Below are 17,365 nucleotides of genomic sequence, written 5' to 3' on the forward strand. Positions count from 1 at the left end.
CCTACTCAGTCAGCTGACCTGTTCCCTAGCAGAGTTGTGCAGCAAAAATTAATGGTGAAAGATCAGCCAGCAGGTGCTCAATATCCCTGCAACAGTCCTGTCTCCCCTCTAACATTTAGCAAAATCTTCCTTCCTGAAAGACTGCACTAGTGTTACAAATCTAAAATCATAAAATTAAAATACAAATATTAAAATATACTAAAACATGCTTCCTTTTCAAACAGGAAACCCATGAAATGAAAGAGAGCAAGACTACTTTGGGGATACACTACAGTTAATGCTATCAACAGAGTTTGCTTTGGGTGCTAAGTGGAGACATGAGATGGATAGGAAGGGGAAGTTGCACTTGTACTGCAAGAAATAGGACTCTTTTTGGAAGCAGTTTTGCATTAAATGCTCTCCCATTTCAAAAGGTCTTCTACACCTACTTACATGACATATGTTTTGCTTGTAGATTTGACTCCTCCAATAGGAATCCTCCTAACAATTACCGATGAGTTCTTTGGAATTAGGGCATTATCATCTGTGTATTCTGTAAACAAGGAGAATTAGTATTATCTTTCACAAAAAAACAACAAATTTTGCTGTCAGGTTGAAATATGGGTTGGGGGTGTTACTTATGGAGAAATTATGTCTTACTTGATCATTTTTTTTCTTCAGTCAGTGGCACTGTTCTGAAACAATGGGTGTTATCCCTTCTTGCCAGCAGTGTTCCCTAGAACAATTCAATATGTATTGGCACAAACATCAAAAGGAGAAATTAGGTCTTACCTGATAATTTTCTTTCCACTAGTCCTTCACACTATTCCAGACCAGTGGGATAGTCTTGTCCATCAAGCAGTAGGTGAAGATAGAACTCACAAAGAAGAGCTGCCAAATATAGGTTGTACCCGACCACAACCCTTCTGTATTTTCATCGACAAGCAGATTAAGCCTAGGAAGAGACCTGCTACTACTCAAGCTCATGCTGCCTCTACCACATTTACAGCTCCCAATCGCTCTTTTTTCTTTTTTTATGGAGATGGACTCAGTCCACCCAGAAGCATGCGAGTAACGAATATAAAGGCTAACGGCACTCCAGTCCAGAAGCACAGAACAAGAGTGGACCTCTGGAATAGTGTGAAGGATTAAAGGAAAGAAAATCAGGTAAGATCGAATTTCTCCTTTCATGGCATCATTCCCACTATTCTAGACCACTGGGATGTCCACAAGCAGACCCTATCAAGGTAGAGCCATTGGAGCCGCCGCCGCAGCCCACATCTCCACTCCAAACCGAGCATCCAAATGCACCCAGACATCCACCCAATAATGTCTGACAAAGGAATGAATAGACAACAAGGAGACAACAGCACCGATTCAGCCCACGCAACACCACCCGCTTAGTAAGAATAGACCTACGACTGGGCCGGAGGCTGCTTCTCTGACAGCAAATATGCCAAACCAACAGCTTCTTTCAACCACTTTGCAATCAAGTTTTCCCTGCAAACCCCTCATCACAAAAGCATGAGATCCTGAAGTCAAAGCTGAAGCAGCACAGCGGAAATGAGGGCACTCAATCTGTCTCGGTGAACGAGGCACAAAACTTTTGGGTTGTCCCCTCCCCAAAGGTTCTCAAGCTGAGGCTCCCTCTGAACAAACTGATGCGGCCTCAGATAGAAGTGGGGATAGTGAAGCCTCGCTGCCCCTGTCCACTAGAAGGTCCAAACAAAAACACTTGGGAGCTGGAGGAATAGCAACCCCTCCAAAGAAGGATCCCAGGTCTCTGCCTGGGCCTGAATCCCAGGAAAGGACCTGGAGGCTCTGCCTGAGCCTGCCCAAGGAGCTAAGCCTGGTGCAGAACCAGGACAAACTCCAGTGAAAACATAGAACTTTGCATGGACACCATGCCCAATAACCCAGAGGAGGAAGACCTAGAAGCTGCCAGAGACACAGGAAGGTGAGAAGACATGGATCCCTCAGGAACGCATGGCACTAAAATGGCCACTATTCCCATGTCCTGTTGAGAACTTCCTACCGATAACCCCTCAGAAACTGAACACTGCAAAGCAGCTTGCTGCTATATACAGCCTGCACCGGCACTCTCCATAGGCTTTTATCCCTTGGAGTGTGCCTTCTGAGAATTGCAAGGGCATTTGCCCAAAATCCACAGTGCAGCAGGAGCAGACATCGTGACACAGTGAAGCTGCCACAAACTCCCCGTCTCTCCCCCAAAACTGCTGACTCACCCTAGCTGTGCATCTTCTTCGCTCTGCGCTTATCCTCCATGGTGCGACCTCATCTGGAGTATTGTGTTCCATTCTGGTCTCCTTATCTCAAGAAAGATATAGGGGCACTAGAAAAGGTTCAAAGAAGAGCAACCAAGATGATAAAGGGGATGAAAATCCTCTCGTATGAGGAAAGACTAAAAAGGTTAGGGCACTTCAGCCTGGAAAAGAGAAGGCTGAGGGGAGATATGAATGAAGTCTACAAAATCCTGAGTGGAGTAGAACAGGTACAAGTGGATTCATTTTTCACTCCGTCAAAAATTACAAAGACTAGGGGACACTCGATGAAACTGCAGGGAAATACTTTTAAAACCAATAGGAGGAAATATTTTTTCACTCATAAAATAGTTAAGATATGGAATGCGTTGCCAGAGGTTGTGGTAAAAGTGGATAGCATAGCTGGTTTTAAGAAAGGTTTGGACAAATTCCTGGAGGAAAAGTCCATAGTCTGTTATTAAGACATGGGGGAAGCCTCTGCTTGCCCTGGATCGGTAGCATGGAATATTGCTACTCCTTGGTTTTTGGACAGGTACTAGTGGCATCCGTAAGAACGGGCTATTGGGCTTGATGGACCATTGGTCTGACCCAGTAAGGATATTCTTATGTTCTTAAAGGTTTTGGACAAGTTCCTGAAGGAAAAGTCCTTAGTCTGCTATTGAGACAGATATGGCAGTAGCCACTACTTGCCCTGGCATCGTAGCATAGAATGTTACTATCTGGGTTTCTGCAAAGTACTTGTGATCTGGATTGGCCAATGTGGAAAAAGGATACTGGGCTAGATGGACCACTGGTCTGACCCAGTATGCCTAATCTTGACCTACCACCTGTTGAAGGTAGAGAGAAATACTGGATTTTTGCAGGGACCACTGTAGCTTAAGCTGGCGATGTCACTGGAAGAATTCAGTTTTCTTTACCTCTACTTGCTGGCAGGAAGGGATAATACCCATTGGTTTAGAACAGCAGGGCTGATGCTAAGAAAACAATATTTTGTATATTTTAAATTGATGATATTTGTATAAAATGGTTGTGTGTATATTTTATATTGTATTAGCACTTTGCTGTAGGGCTGTACCAGATATTCATATTCAATTAAATTTGAATATGAATAATCTAGGGCTCTACAGTGCTAAATCCTACTAAAGAACACTTGCATCTCTGAATTCATGTTATTTCTTTTATAATTTTTTATGTTAAAGTTTACTGTCCATTATTTGTGTTTACCAAATAATAAAATATACTTTTTGGCACAGCTCTAACTTTGCTGTGATATTTAATTGGATTTGTAAACAATTAAACTGAACTATTGCAACAGGGTAAATTATTCTGCAATTTTTACAATTAACAATCCTAGATTGGGTATAAACATAGGCAAAAAATGGATGAATTAACCCACATATAAAGAATTATGATATTTGGTTTTCTGTTTGGTCTATTGTAATGATTTTAGGTATGGGCAAAGGTAAATTAAAATGTAATTATATCTCAGTCAGGAGGAAGACAATGTCCCATTGAGTCTTGTGATTCTTTCTATAACTTTTCAACAGGAGTACCAAGGCTACCATAACAATGAGAAAATTTCAGGTCTTTTACTGCTAGTCAAGGATTTTCATCTGGTCCTGGTCCTACATCTTCAGGTATAGCTCAGACACAACAGATAAAAAGCGAGAGACAGAAGAAAATATTTGACTTTCCTTTGGTATACAACTTGGGACCTGGCCAAGTCACTCAGTCCTCCATAGCCCCAAGTACATTAGTCAGATTGTGAGCCCACCGGGACAGATAGGAAAATGCTTGAGTACCTGATTGGAAAACCGATTCAGGGATCTCAAAGTCCCTCCTTGAGGGCCGCAATCCAGTCAGGTTTTCAGGATTTCCCCAATGAATATGCATTGAAAGCAGTGCATGCACATAGATCTCATGCATATTCATTGGGGAAATCCTGAAAACCTGACTGGATTGCAGCCCTCAAGGAGGGACTTTGAGACCCCTGGATTAGATAAACCTTGATAAGCGGTATATAAAACACCTAATAAACTTGAAACTACCAGTAGTGCATGGCAGTAAAAAACCTAGCAAAGGAAGATGTATCTACATCATCCATATCTTTGAAACCTGTGTATCCCACAAAGCCTTCAGCTGGGGGGGAGGGGGACATCCAACAAATCCCTAAGTAGTTTTAGATGGAAATGACTCTTAGGATGTGCAAATCAACTTTGTTTACTGTTTTCAGGGGAGGCTGTATTCAATTTGTCCTCCTTAGAGAATGATTTTGAGGATGCAGAGTCAAACCTTTTCAGGAACATAAGTATCTAGACCACAGGTGTCAAAGTCAGTCCTTGAGGGCCGCAATCCAGCCGGGTTTTCAGGATTTCCCCAATGAATATGCATGAGATCTATTAGCATACAATGAAAGCATTGGACAATGGGGAAATCCTGAAAACCCGACTGGATTGCAGCCCTCGAGGAACGACTTTGACACCCCTGGTCTAGACAAAAGAAACAGCTGGTATTTCCCTGGTTAAGGAGCACTCACTAAGAATAAAATTAGAACAGGGGTGTCAAAACTCAATCACATAAGGGGCCAAAATCACTGATGGGCACATGTACAGAAAAAATGCTGCTGTTAACGCTGCCGTAAAAAAAAATTTTAAAAACCCAAAAACACACCGCAACTGACCCGACCACCCTCCCCCCCTTGAAGCGGGACAGATGCCCACATTCTCCTGCTGGCAAGTTAATCCCCCAACAGCACTCCCCCCCCCCTCCACCCACAGATGGAGAGATGACAACTCTCTCCCACTGACAAGTAACCCCCCCTGCACTCCCCCCCTTATCTAAAAGATGAAGAGCGGGAGAGACAAGGACCCGCTCCTGCCAGTGTCGAGTATGGGAATTCCCCTCCCTGGTGCATCTTGAGATGCACCAGGGAGGGGCTTGAGGCTCTGATTGGCCCAGGTTGTATAAGGCCCCTCCCTGGATGCCCAAGCCCCTCCTATGGGGCGTCCAGGCCAATCAGAGCCTTAGAACCCCTCACAATGCATCTGGGGAGGGGCCTGAGGCTCTGATTGGCTAAGGCCCCTCCCAATCACAGTAACTCTCTTCCCTTTCCCTCCTCCCCTCCCAGAATCATCTCTCCTTCTCCCTCCAGTTCCAGTAGCAGCTCTCCCTTTATCAACCAGCTTCCCAGCCTCCAATAGTGGCTTCCTCCCCTTCCCTCTGTTCCCCTTCCAGCAGCTCTCAGTACTTGGCTGCGTCAGCACAACGATTCACTTAGGGGGCTTTTTTTGAGTCGCAGCCCACCTCTGATGAGGCAACTTCCTCTTTCCTCAGAGACGCAGTGACCCATCAAAGGACCCAAGGCTGCCTAAGTGAATTGCTGCGCTGATGCTACTGGTGCTGTTGCAGGCAAGTACTGAGAGCTATCGTTATAAGACTTTTTTGGACAGGACATTGGAGTATCAGGCAGGGAAGATGAACTCCTGGATGAGCTGTTGATTGCTCAAGCCTATTCTTACTTTACATTTAGGAAATTATTAAAAACTTATCTATTTGATAAACAAGAATGCTGATTTTTTTTTAAAAAATATTATGATTATTTTTAACCTATGTTTTAATGATATTAACGAGTTGAAATCGCATCTTAACTATTGCTGCATTTGACTGATGTATGTAGAAGGGTGTTTTTTAAATTGTATGTTCTGCTGAAATGTTTCAGTTTCTTTGTTGTGAACCACCTAGAACTGTTGGTGGGGCGGTATACAAGAAAATAAATTATTATTATTATTATTATTATTAAAACGTCTGAGCTCCCCTGATTTCGCCAGTCTGTGCTGATCGGCAGGAAATTTCTGCAGACTGGCACCAGTCCGCGGACCAGCTGTTGAAGAACACTGGTCTACAGTGCCTCCTTCAGAGAATGTAGATATTCGTTTTTAAATAAGGCATACATTACTCTTGTCACAGTTCCATCATATGGGTCTTTTAGCCAATTATCTGTGTATTAAGTACTTTTTGGAGAACGCTACCTATATTCATGCTTTCTGGACATGTCTGGGTGTGTGCCTCTTTTGGAAGAGGGTATGCACATACATGCGACTGATATTGGGTCAAGTAGTACCCTATACTCCTGAGCTGCTGTTATTGGACTTGTCAGAAGCTTCTGCTTTTCAGGGGAGGGGAACCTTACAATAGATTAGGAATACTAGTTTATTGGGTCATAAAACCATACTAAAGCCCCCCTCTTATTTGACTTGGAGGGCACACATTTCTCAGTTGATCATTTGGGAGATGCAGAATGCTAGGATGACTTATAAAAGAAGGAAGTTATTTTTGTCCTTTTGGGAGCCATACTTATAATTCCAGACACCAAGATCCTGAAGTCAGATACTGAATAGGTTGGGGATATATCTCCCTAGGGGCATTGACTCTTGTCCTGTTTTCTCTGGATCTCTTGCTTTTTCAGTTTTTCTTGCTAACCTGAGGTTTTCCTATCGCTGTTTTCTGACCTTTCTGTGATCCCTTTTTCTTTCTAGGCTGTGCTCCTGGATTCTAGGTTTGGTATTGGTGGGATAGTTATGGGGTATGGGTGTTGGAGCTGATTGTTTAAAAGCCTTTTGGTTGTTATATTTTGGTATTGGCCTCTGCTTCTGATTCCCATATCTTGTTTTTTGCAGCACTCACTCTACCAGGGTAAGGGGAGGGGGATAAGTTTTTCTTTTTGTTGCACATGTAATTTTCTGTGCTTTTGTATTGTTGTTTGACAATTTCTTCCTAATAAAACAGATTTTTACATTTAAAAAAAGAAGAGGTACATTAGGTTAGGACTTGAAAAATCCTGGGTGTCAGGATGCCATGGCACACGAAAATTCAACTCTGGTATTCTGGTATCTGGGATTTAAACCATCCCACCCTCTCTGTGAGCCTTGGCTGCAGCTATAGCAACAATAAGGTCTCTGTTTGCACTGCATAGTACAGGCACTATCTGCTGAGCTCATGCTTTTCAAATCTTTTACTCCCAAGGAATATTAGTGGTTTTTTGAAAGCATAAATTCAGCAGGAACATCCTATGCTAAGAGCCAGCTGAATCATGCAGAGGCCTTATTATTGTTAGCAGCATCATTAAACACAAAGATGAGGAATGGAGGTAAATACCTAATCAAGTCTCCTGGCTGGACTAGGGGTGGGGGGTGGGGAGGAAGGGAAGAGATATAACAGAAAAGCAGGTATACTTCTCCCTCTGTATTCGCGGGAGTTAGGGGCAGAGCCGGCCCACGAATACGGAAAAATCGCAAATAACTTTTTCTATGTACTTGTCCTGACTCTTTTAAATCTATTTCTGCAAAAGGACCATGGGAGATGTTATATTCGGTGCTGTGCTCAGAGAACGTCAGGGAGAAGAGCAAGTCTTGCAGCCTGCTCCTCTGCTCAGCTTTGCACTCTTCGCCACCTGCCTCATTCATCCGTGCCGCGCTTTCCTTTTCTCTCTCTCTCTTTTACTCGTCTTGGCGGTGCCTGTTTAAAAATCCAAGGACTGTTTCTAATTCCCCTTTGTGCCGCGGAAGGGGAGAAAGGGAGGGAGGACACTTCGCTATTTGGTGCATGCGCCTCAGCCCTGTTCCAGGAGAAACCTGTCCATCAAGTGGATTATCACGACGAAGGCGGCGGCAGGGACGGCTGCTGGCCAATCAGAAGAAGTAACCTATGCGTCGCCATGGTGACAGGGTTGTTCCCGGGGAAGCTGTGTTCACTTGACAGGTGCTTGACAATCGGAGCTTTCTGAAAGCATGTACACCAAAGGCAAGAGTAACAGCGTGCCGTCCGACAGCCAGGCCAGGAAAAATAAGTTTATTGCTATGGACATGGGATCGGGACGGGGGAAAGCCATAAAAAAAAACAAAAACGAATAATCGAAGTCGCGAGTAATACACCCGTGAATACGGAGGGAGAAGTGTAGTGCGGGAATATGATTTTTATTTATTTATTCAATTTTCTATATCGTTCTCCCAAGGGAGCTCAGAACGGTTTACATGAATTTATTCAGGTACTCGTGCATTTTTCCCTATCTGTCCTGGTAGGCTCTCAATCTATCTAATGTACCTGGGGCAATGGGGGGATTAAGTGACTTGCCCAGGGTCACAAGGAGCAGCGTGGGTTTGAACCCACAACCTCAGGGTGCTGAGGCTGTAGCTTTAACCACTGCGCCACACTGAGACACCAATTGTTCCTAGAACATGGTGACAGATGAAACCAAGAGAGAAATGCTTCAAACTGCTAAGGAGACTAGGGTGGAATGGGGAAGATGCTCTTTTGATTTGAAGAGCATGGAAAAACAGCCTCAGTAATCAGACTGTAATGAACTGCAGATCTTGGGGAGGGGGGATTACCCTCTCCCTAAACTGTACTGCAGGGGTGCCCAACACGTCGATTGGGAAGGCTCCGTGATACTTGTGTTGCCGTTCTGATCTACTGGGCCAATCAGACTTCCTCTCCCCGACATCAAAGACGATGACAATGGCCATCCACTTTAGTCTGTTTTTTGTCATTTCGGTGGGGGGGAGGGGGGGGCTGTGGTAGCGGCAGCAGCCTGAAAAAGAAATCTGGCCGGGGTCAGTGTCATGCTCTGGAGCTTCTACCTCTTCCAGCAGCCTTCCTATCTGGCCCTCTCCCTTCTACCTGTATCCGGCCACACCCCCTGCTCCGCGGCTCTCTTCAGCAACTCGTCAGCAGCAGCGATCGACCCAAGCTTCTGACGTCGGGCCCTACCCTCTGAAAGTTTCGCTTGTTTCAACTTCCTTTTTCCACAAAGGCGGGACTCGCAGAGAGAAGGCCTCAATGTCGGCAGCCTGTCTTGATCACCTTTGCTGATGAGTTGCTGAAGAGGGCCGCAGGGCAGGGTGTGTGGCTGGATGCAGGTGGAAGGGAGAGGGCCAGATGCAGGACTCGTGGGTGAGGGAGGAGAAGAGAAAGAGAGGAAAGGTAAACAAAAGGAAATATTTCATACTGGGCTGGGCCACAGTGGAGGGAGAGTGGAAAGATTCTGGCTACAGGGTGCAGTAACAAAGGAAAAGGGGGGGAAAGCTGAAAATGGAGATAGTGACACAAAGAAAAGAAAGGATAATCAGGACCTACTGAATAAGGATAGAGATACAGAGGGGACATGAAGAAGAGGTGAAATAAGAGACATAGAAGTAATGCTGAAAAAGGACGGGAGATAAAGACATTGAAAGGGCAAATGGTGAACATGGGGTAAAAACAAGGACAGAGACAAATGAAGATTCTGAAAAATTGGTGAGAGATAGGGATATAGATGAGATGAACACAAAGAAGAGTGATGCTGGAAAATATGTGGAATAGTAATTCTGACAGACACAGAAGGGAAATGCTGGATCAAGGAGAGATGGGACTCAGGCTGGATGGAATGGAGAGAAAGGAAAAATTATGTTCTTACCTGTTAATTTTCTTTCCTTTAGATGCAGCAGATGAATCCAGAGACCAATGGGATAGCACACATCTACCAGTAAGCGGAGATAGAGAAACTGATTAACAGGTGGTCCTATTGGCTGGCACTCCTCCTATATCTTCAGTATAGCTCCTTGCCCAAGTATCTGTAACCATCAATAGGCATAGCATGTAAAAAACTTCTTTCCCATAACAAATCTCAAAAGGCAATAATACAGAATACAACCATCAATAACAAACTTCAAAAGTTGCAAAAGAAAAAAACAACACAATATCTAGAAAGGGTGAGGCTCTGGATTCATCTGCTGCGTCTAAAGGAAAGAAAATTAACAGGTAAGAACATAATTTTTCCTTCCTTAGCAACAGCAGCAGATGAATCCAGAGACCAATGGGATGCAGCAAAGCAATCCTCAACTGGGTGGGAAGCAAATGCCGCCTCTGCAACAACAGAAGCACTAAACGCATCCACCACATGCGCCCCCACATCCAAACGGTAATGCTGAGATACAGCTCTCTCGGAAGACCAAGTAGCCACGAGACACAACTCTTCCAAGGAAAAAACCTCTGGACCGAATCCAAGAAGTAACCATCGCTCTGGTAGGAGAGGGTCATTGGGGTGGGCAGACTAGATGGGCCATGGCCCTTATCTGCCGTCTATTTCTATGTTTCTATGTAACTGCTTCCCTGCCATCAAGCAAGCGTAAATAATGTCCTCCTGGATCCATCGAGCGATGGAGGCTGTGGACGCCGCCATACGTTTGAGGCGTCCCTTGAAGAATACAAAAAGGTGATCTAAACAACTAAAAGTCGTTAGAAACTTAGCTCGTGGAGAACGCTACGCACTTTCAAACAATGCAGTGAATAAAAGCACGTCTCCCCATTTCTCATCACAGGAAGAAGGAAGGCAAAGTGAGCGTGTCATAAAAGAAAGGATGACACCTCCTTAGAAAGAAATTGTGGTACAATCCGAACTCACACCCCAGATTTTGTAAATCAGAAATAGGAATCCCCACCGAACAAGGCCTGCAACTCAGAAAACTGCCGAGCTGAAGCCATGGCCACAAGAAACCCCGTGTTCAACAGCACAGCCCTTTTAGAGTCTCAAAAGACAGGAATGAAATGAAGCTTTCGGTAAACTGCGAAGAAGTACCTTAAGACTGTACTCCGGACAGGGCTTTCTAAGAGGTGTACAAATATACCATATTCAGTTTAGGAATTGAACTACATGAAGCTGAGAAGTAAGCGAAGAACAATATACCTAGCCCTTGTAACAAGCTAAGAATGGCACGTGAAGCTGAAAGGAATTGAACGCTAAGCCCTTGGCAATACACTTATGCCAAAAAAAGAACTCTGGAAGGGTGCAAATGTTGAGAAGTACCCAAGAAAGGAAAAACCTCCAAAAGGAAGCAGAAGCCACAGGTGAAGACGTCTGTATCGCCTGGATAAGAGAAGAAACAACCTGTTTCGCATAACTCTTACACGTCAGCCATGACTTTTCAAAAGCTAGGTCGTAATACCAAAGTAGTACGAATATCCATGTTGATTGGACCCTAGGTGAGCAAATCCGGAGATACCAGGAAACTCAACAGTCCGGCTGTCAAAAGACTCATCAGAGCCACATAGCAAGGATGGTGCAGCCAATCCAGAGATTCTACAAATATTGTGCCCTGAAAGCAAGCTTGAGATGGCAAATCCAAGCCATCATCAGCCAGGGGAAAACACTGAAAAAAGAGAAACCAGAGGCGAGAAAGAAGCCACACTGCTACCCCCTCTGACTCCCACTCCCTGTGCCTGCCGAAGAAGCTAGGAAGCTTAGAATTTCGAGACGAAGCCATGAGGTCTAGTTCCAGGAGATCTCACTTCCATAAAAAGAGCTGGAATGCCTGGGCCAAAATTCTCAATATCCAGGATGTAGAAGATTTCACTATTACTGTAGGGGTATTTCTGTATTCACACCTGAAGGTTAGGCCTCTATGATGTCATCAACCCTACATTACTAACATTTACACTTTCTTGAGCATACACAGCACTATACACTGTAACATACAATAAATGGGCCATGCTTAGATTCCGTGGAGAGAAAGTCTATCCAAACTCTTTTCCTGACCCCATAAAATGATCTGCCAACAGAAGAGGAAGATGAGGGTCCACCCACTGAAGTAGAATCACAACTTTACCTGCCAACTGAGTACATCACCTACTGCCCAGGCTGTAGTGAAATACCCCCATCATAATATCTGACTGAAAAGACCTTCAGCGTCATTCTGGAAGAATGATCTGAAGCTCCAGAAACGGTAGCCTGACCATGCTCCAGAGTAGAAGAATGAACAAGTACTGAGTCGCCTCTTAAGACCAGACTCCTGGAGCTGACGATGGAAGGCACCGAGCCCCCCAACTCGACAGTCCGGGATGTTTGGTGACCATGAGCTAGTCCAGTAAAGACTGTGGCATGCCTTTGAAAAGAAAAATCTCGCTGAGTCAACAAATCATACAGAGCGATGCTTGAGGAGCCTACCAAATAATTGGACCCCTGAGATACCGGGAACCACTGGAACAAAAGCGACTTCTGTAGCGTTAGAATGGGAAAGCAAGCCGAAGTTCTCAGTGGAGTCAGCAACATGGATCCTAGAACCTGAACAGAATCCCATACTCTTGGTCATGGTGACCAAAGAAGAATGCAAACCAGAGACTGTGACCCATCACCCTAGTCTCTGGGAAGAAACACATTTCTCTCCTATATGAATAAAAACATCACCCCGATATACCTATAAATAGTACAGGAGAAAAGAGCGCTGTGCAAATTCAAAGATTCACATCCAAAGAACTGAGGAAAAGAAACCACCCTTTTCGTGTCAGTCAAATGGCCCGACTGGAAGACGTCCGAATCAAGCAGTCAGTCAACATAAGAACTGCTATCTCCGGATCAGACCCTAGGTTCATCAAGTCCGGTGATCCGCTCACGCGGAGGCCCAGCCAGGTGTGACCTGGCGAAAACTTAGTGACCCGTATCCTTCTATGCATCTTTCGAGGAGATGTGCATCTAACTTGCCCTTAAATCCTAGAACGGTGGGTTCGGCAGCAACCTCCACCGGGAGAGCATTCCAGGTGTCCATGTGTGAAGCAGAACTTCCTGGCATTTGATCTGGGCTTGTCCACCCTCAGCTTCAGTCTATGAGCTCTTGTCCGAGTCACATTTGTCATCGTAAATAACTTTTTATCCTGCTCTATCTTGTCGATTCCTTTTATTATTTTAAAAGTCTCAATCAGATCCCCTCGCAGTCTCCTATTCGCAAGGGAGAACAGTCCCAGTTTTCTAAGTCGTTTTTTGTAGTTCAAGTTCTCCATACCTTTTACCAGATTCGTTGCTCGCCTCTGCACCCTCTCCAGCAGTTTTATATCCTTCTTTAGGTAGGGAGACCAGTGTTGGGCACAGTATTCCAAGTGTGGTCTGACCATTGCTCTATAAAGCAGCATTATGACCCTCTCCGATCTACTCGTGATTCCCTTCTTTATCATGCCCAACATTCTATTTGCTTTCTTTGCCGCCGCTGCACATTGTGCTGACGGTTTCAGGGTCCTATCTATCAGTACCCCCAGGTCTTTTTCTTGTTCGCTCTTACCCAGAGTTGCACCTGACATGCTATACTCGTGCTCCTTGTTCTTTCTGCCCAAATGCATTACCTTGCACTTTTCCACTTTAAACTTCATCTGCCATTTCTCTGCCCATCTCTCTAACTGGCTCAAATCTCTCTGTAGTTCCTCGCTGTCCTTTTGTGATCTGATTGCCCGTCATAGCTTCGTGTCGTCTGCAAACTTGATGATTTCACTGGACGTTCCTTCTTCTAGTTCGTTGATGAAAATATGAAATAAGATGGGCCCAAGAACCGAGCCCTAGGGCACATTACTAGTCACTTTCTCCCAGTCTGAGAGTTTCCCATTTATGCCCACCCTCTGCATTTTGTTTTACAGCCATTTGTCTATCCACCTTAGTATGTCTCCCTCTATTCCGTGGCTTTGTAATTTCTTGAGAAGTCTTTTGTGTGGAACTTTGTCGAACGTTTTCTGGAAGTCAAAGTATATTATGTCCACTGGTTCTCCACTATCACTTTGTTTGTTCACGGTCTCAAAAATTGAAGTAAATTCGTCAAACATGATTTCCCTTTCCTGAAGCCATGCTGACTGGCTCTCATCAGGTCGTGTGTATCCAAGTGTTGGACTATGCTATCTTTAATCAGTGCCTCAATCATCTTTCCAGGGACAGACGTAAGACTCACCAGTCAGTAATTGCCCGGTTCTCCTCTTGATCCTTTTTTGAAAATTGGGGTGACGTTCGCTATCTTCCAGTCGACCGGTTTCTGTCCAGTTCTAATTGACAGGTTAGCAAGGTTTTGCAGTAGTTCTCCGATTTCTACCTTCAGTTCCTTTATTACTCTCGGGTGAATTCCATCCGGTCCAGGGGATTTGTCACTTTTAATTTTGTCGATCTGGTAGTATATCTGGTCCAGATCCACATCCACTTCTAATGTGGTGAGGCTGTCCTCTATTTCACCCTTTAACACTTTCACTGTTTCAGGTATTGATGTAATGTCCTCCTTCGTAAAGACAGACGCAAAGAAGGAGTTTAGTCTGTCTGCAATTTGTTTGTTTTCTTTAATGCACCATTGTCTTCCCTGGTCGTCCAGCAGACCCACTGCCTCTTTTGCAGGTTTTTCCCTTTTACGTATCTAAAAAAGGGTTTGAAGTTTTTGGCCTCTTGCGCTATTTTCTCCTCATAGACCTTTTTGGCATCCCTCACCACCTTGTCTTTGTGGCTATTCCAGGCTTCGGTAGTTCTTTCACGTTTCCATTTTTTAAAGGAGTTCTTCTTTTCTCTTACGGCATCCTTCACCTCTTTAGCAAGCCATGCTGGTTCTCCTTTGGCTATCCGTGGAATGTAGAGATTTTGTGCTTCCGTGATAGTATTTTTCAGTAGGGACCATGCCTGATCTACTGTTTTAATTGTGTACATCCTTTTCTTAAGCCTTTTTTTTACCATAGCTCTCATGCTATCATATCTTCCTTTCTTAAAGTTGAGGGTCGTGGTTAAGGTTTTGATACGTTTCCCCTTCCTGATGTCAAGTTTAAAGTTGATCATGTTGTGATCGCTCGTCCATAGCGGGACCGTGACTTCTACTTCTTTAGTCTGATCAGTAATGCCATTTAGGACCAAGTCAAAGGTGGCATTCCCTCTCGTCGGCTCTCCTATCATTTGATGTAGGAAGCAGTCCACTATCATTTCTAGGAACTTTGTTTCTTTGCTGCAGTTTGACGTTCCCAGGTTCCAGCCTATCCCTGGAAAGTTAAAATCTCCCATGATCATTATATTGCCTGTCTTACATCCTTGTTTGATTTCCTCTATCATTTCTGAGTGTCGGACTCTGACTGTCCTGGGGGTCGATAATAAAGGCCAATTTTTGTGTCCGTACCGTTGTGTCTAGGAATCTTAATCCAGAGGGACTCCAACTTCTCTTTCCTCTCCGTCTTCATCTCTCTAACAGATTCTATTCCTTCTTGAACATATAGGGCAATACCTCCTCCTTTCTGCCCTGTTCTGTCCCTTCTGTATAGCTTGTATCCCTGCAGTACAGTATCCTATTCATTTTCATCATTCCACCATGTTTCTGCTATGCCAATGATTTCTAGTTCATCACGTCTTGCTATTCTCTTAACTCTCCCATTTTGTTTCTCAAGCTCCTAGCATTCGTGTACATACATTTAAGTTCCCTTTGTGATCCCTTCTTGGGCTTTCTGAGCTTTGCTGTGTCTTTCGTGGTATCTGTCTGTGCTCCTACGTCGTCTCTCTCGTTTGCTTTGTGCTCTTCTCCCCCTATGTCTGAGTAGTTGTCCGTAGTTCCTTCTTTGGGGCATTTCGTCGCCCAGGCCATCGACTGGTGGTCAACTGTCGGCTTTACCCTGACCTTTAATTTAAAGCCTTCTCAGTGGCCCTCTTCAGGTTGCCTGCCAATACTCTTGCTCCTTCCTTGGTGAGGTGTAATCCGTCTTTTCTATAGTACCCGTTTCTTCCCCAGAACGCCGTCCAGTTGCGCACAAAGTCAAAGCCTTCTTCTTCGCACCATCATCTCATCCAGGCGTTGATCGCTCGCAGTTCCTATTGCCTCTTCTCATCCACTCTTGGTATCGGGAGGATCTCGGAGAAGGCCACCTTCACCTCCCTGACTTTCAGTTTTCTACCGAGTGAGCAGAGCTGGCCCTTCATTTCTTCCCTGTCATACTTCCGTCCACTCACATCGTTGGTTCCCACGTGGATAAGCATAGCAGTGCCCTCTCCTCCTGCGTTGTCTATGATTCTGGTAATCCTGTTGGCCACATCTTTCACTCTTGCTCCGGGCAGGCAAGCGACGAGTAGGTGAATCGGCTGGTAGTGCCAAAACGGTACCACTGCCCACATTTTCTAAAATGTTCATGAAGCCTTGGGTAGGCGAAAGGGCATATGCCAAAACCGAAAGCGCTGCTCCAAGAGAGGCAAGCAAACCAAGTGCCGATTCGGAGTCCATAATGAAAATGTAAATGTTCTCCCAGTTTTTCTGCAGAAATGTGTAACCCTGAGAAACTAATTCAGTAGAATGGGATTCAGCCCCAGTCTACCCAATGCCCCCATCTTGGGCACCATGCAGTAAGTGGAACAACGTCCCTTAGTTCCTGAAGAACTACAAGAACTGCCCTGAGGACCAGTAACACTTAAAAGGGAAACACAAAACATAGAGACTCCAAGAACGAACCGGAAACCTGAGGAGGAAGCAAAGTTGCAAGCATTCTGAAAAATGTTCACAGCCCCCTGACCTGACATTATAGCGTCTTCCCCCTCATGAGAAAGCCTGAAGAGTCATTGGAAGAAGTCAAGATCCCCTCAGAATGAAGTGCAGAAGGTCAGGGAACGACAGGATGAGAACTGTAGGATCTGTAAGAAGAAAGAAATTCTCCTAGGAAAAATCAAGTTTCGCAATGTAAAGAGGAGTATACTGGAACCATGAAAACAGTACTAACTCCATGCAACGTGAGCGAAATACGTATGTCCTTTAAAGTGAATATGTACTAGACGCAATCAAGATACTGCATCCACACCCCTGTGGAAAACAACAGCATCCTAACAGGTATCAGACAAAAGCTCACATCGTTAATGAGAGCTTCAGGAATGAGGCTAACAGCCACATAGCGCGCGCTCCTCCGCGGGTTTGATAGAATAGGTAACTGGCTCCTGGTTAGAAGAAGCTGTACAGCCCTTCCTGTCTGGTCGGGGGGTCCGTCTAGCATGTGCCATGAGAAAATGGCGACAGGAGAAACCAACTTGATAAGTATGGAAATCTGAAATCCAGGTCCCCTCAGAAATAGAGAAAGAGAGTTCTGGCCGCAGGAAGATGCGAAGTGTCATTATGCCCATAGAGACAGCCCAAACTTGGAAACTGCTTGTACTACTTTTAGGCATATATATCCTATGCCACTACTAGACACATGCAGCGCAGCACAGAGGTCCAAATAAGAAGGACAGTTACCAACAGACAAAGGCTCAATCTGCAGGGACCCCTAGAGAGAGGATGACTTTATATTTTGGCCACTTCGCTGTTTATCCAGCTCCTTTCGTTGTA

General features: G+C 44.8%; 1 protein-coding gene across 1 annotated transcript in view; it reads right to left on the reverse strand.

Moving 5' to 3' along the window:
* The window catches only part of RBBP6 (RB binding protein 6, ubiquitin ligase), a 219,240-nt gene that overhangs the window by 191,415 nt on the left and 10,460 nt on the right, over positions 1-17,365 (reverse strand). Inside the window, exon 2 of the mRNA XM_033962792.1 lies at positions 433-532. Within this exon, the coding sequence (XP_033818683.1) occupies positions 433-532 (100 nt within the window). The remainder of the gene's footprint in view (positions 1-432; positions 533-17,365) is intronic.

Source organism: Geotrypetes seraphini, chromosome 11 (assembly GCF_902459505.1).
Source record: "Geotrypetes seraphini chromosome 11, aGeoSer1.1, whole genome shotgun sequence".
NCBI lineage: Eukaryota > Metazoa > Chordata > Amphibia > Gymnophiona > Dermophiidae > Geotrypetes > Geotrypetes seraphini.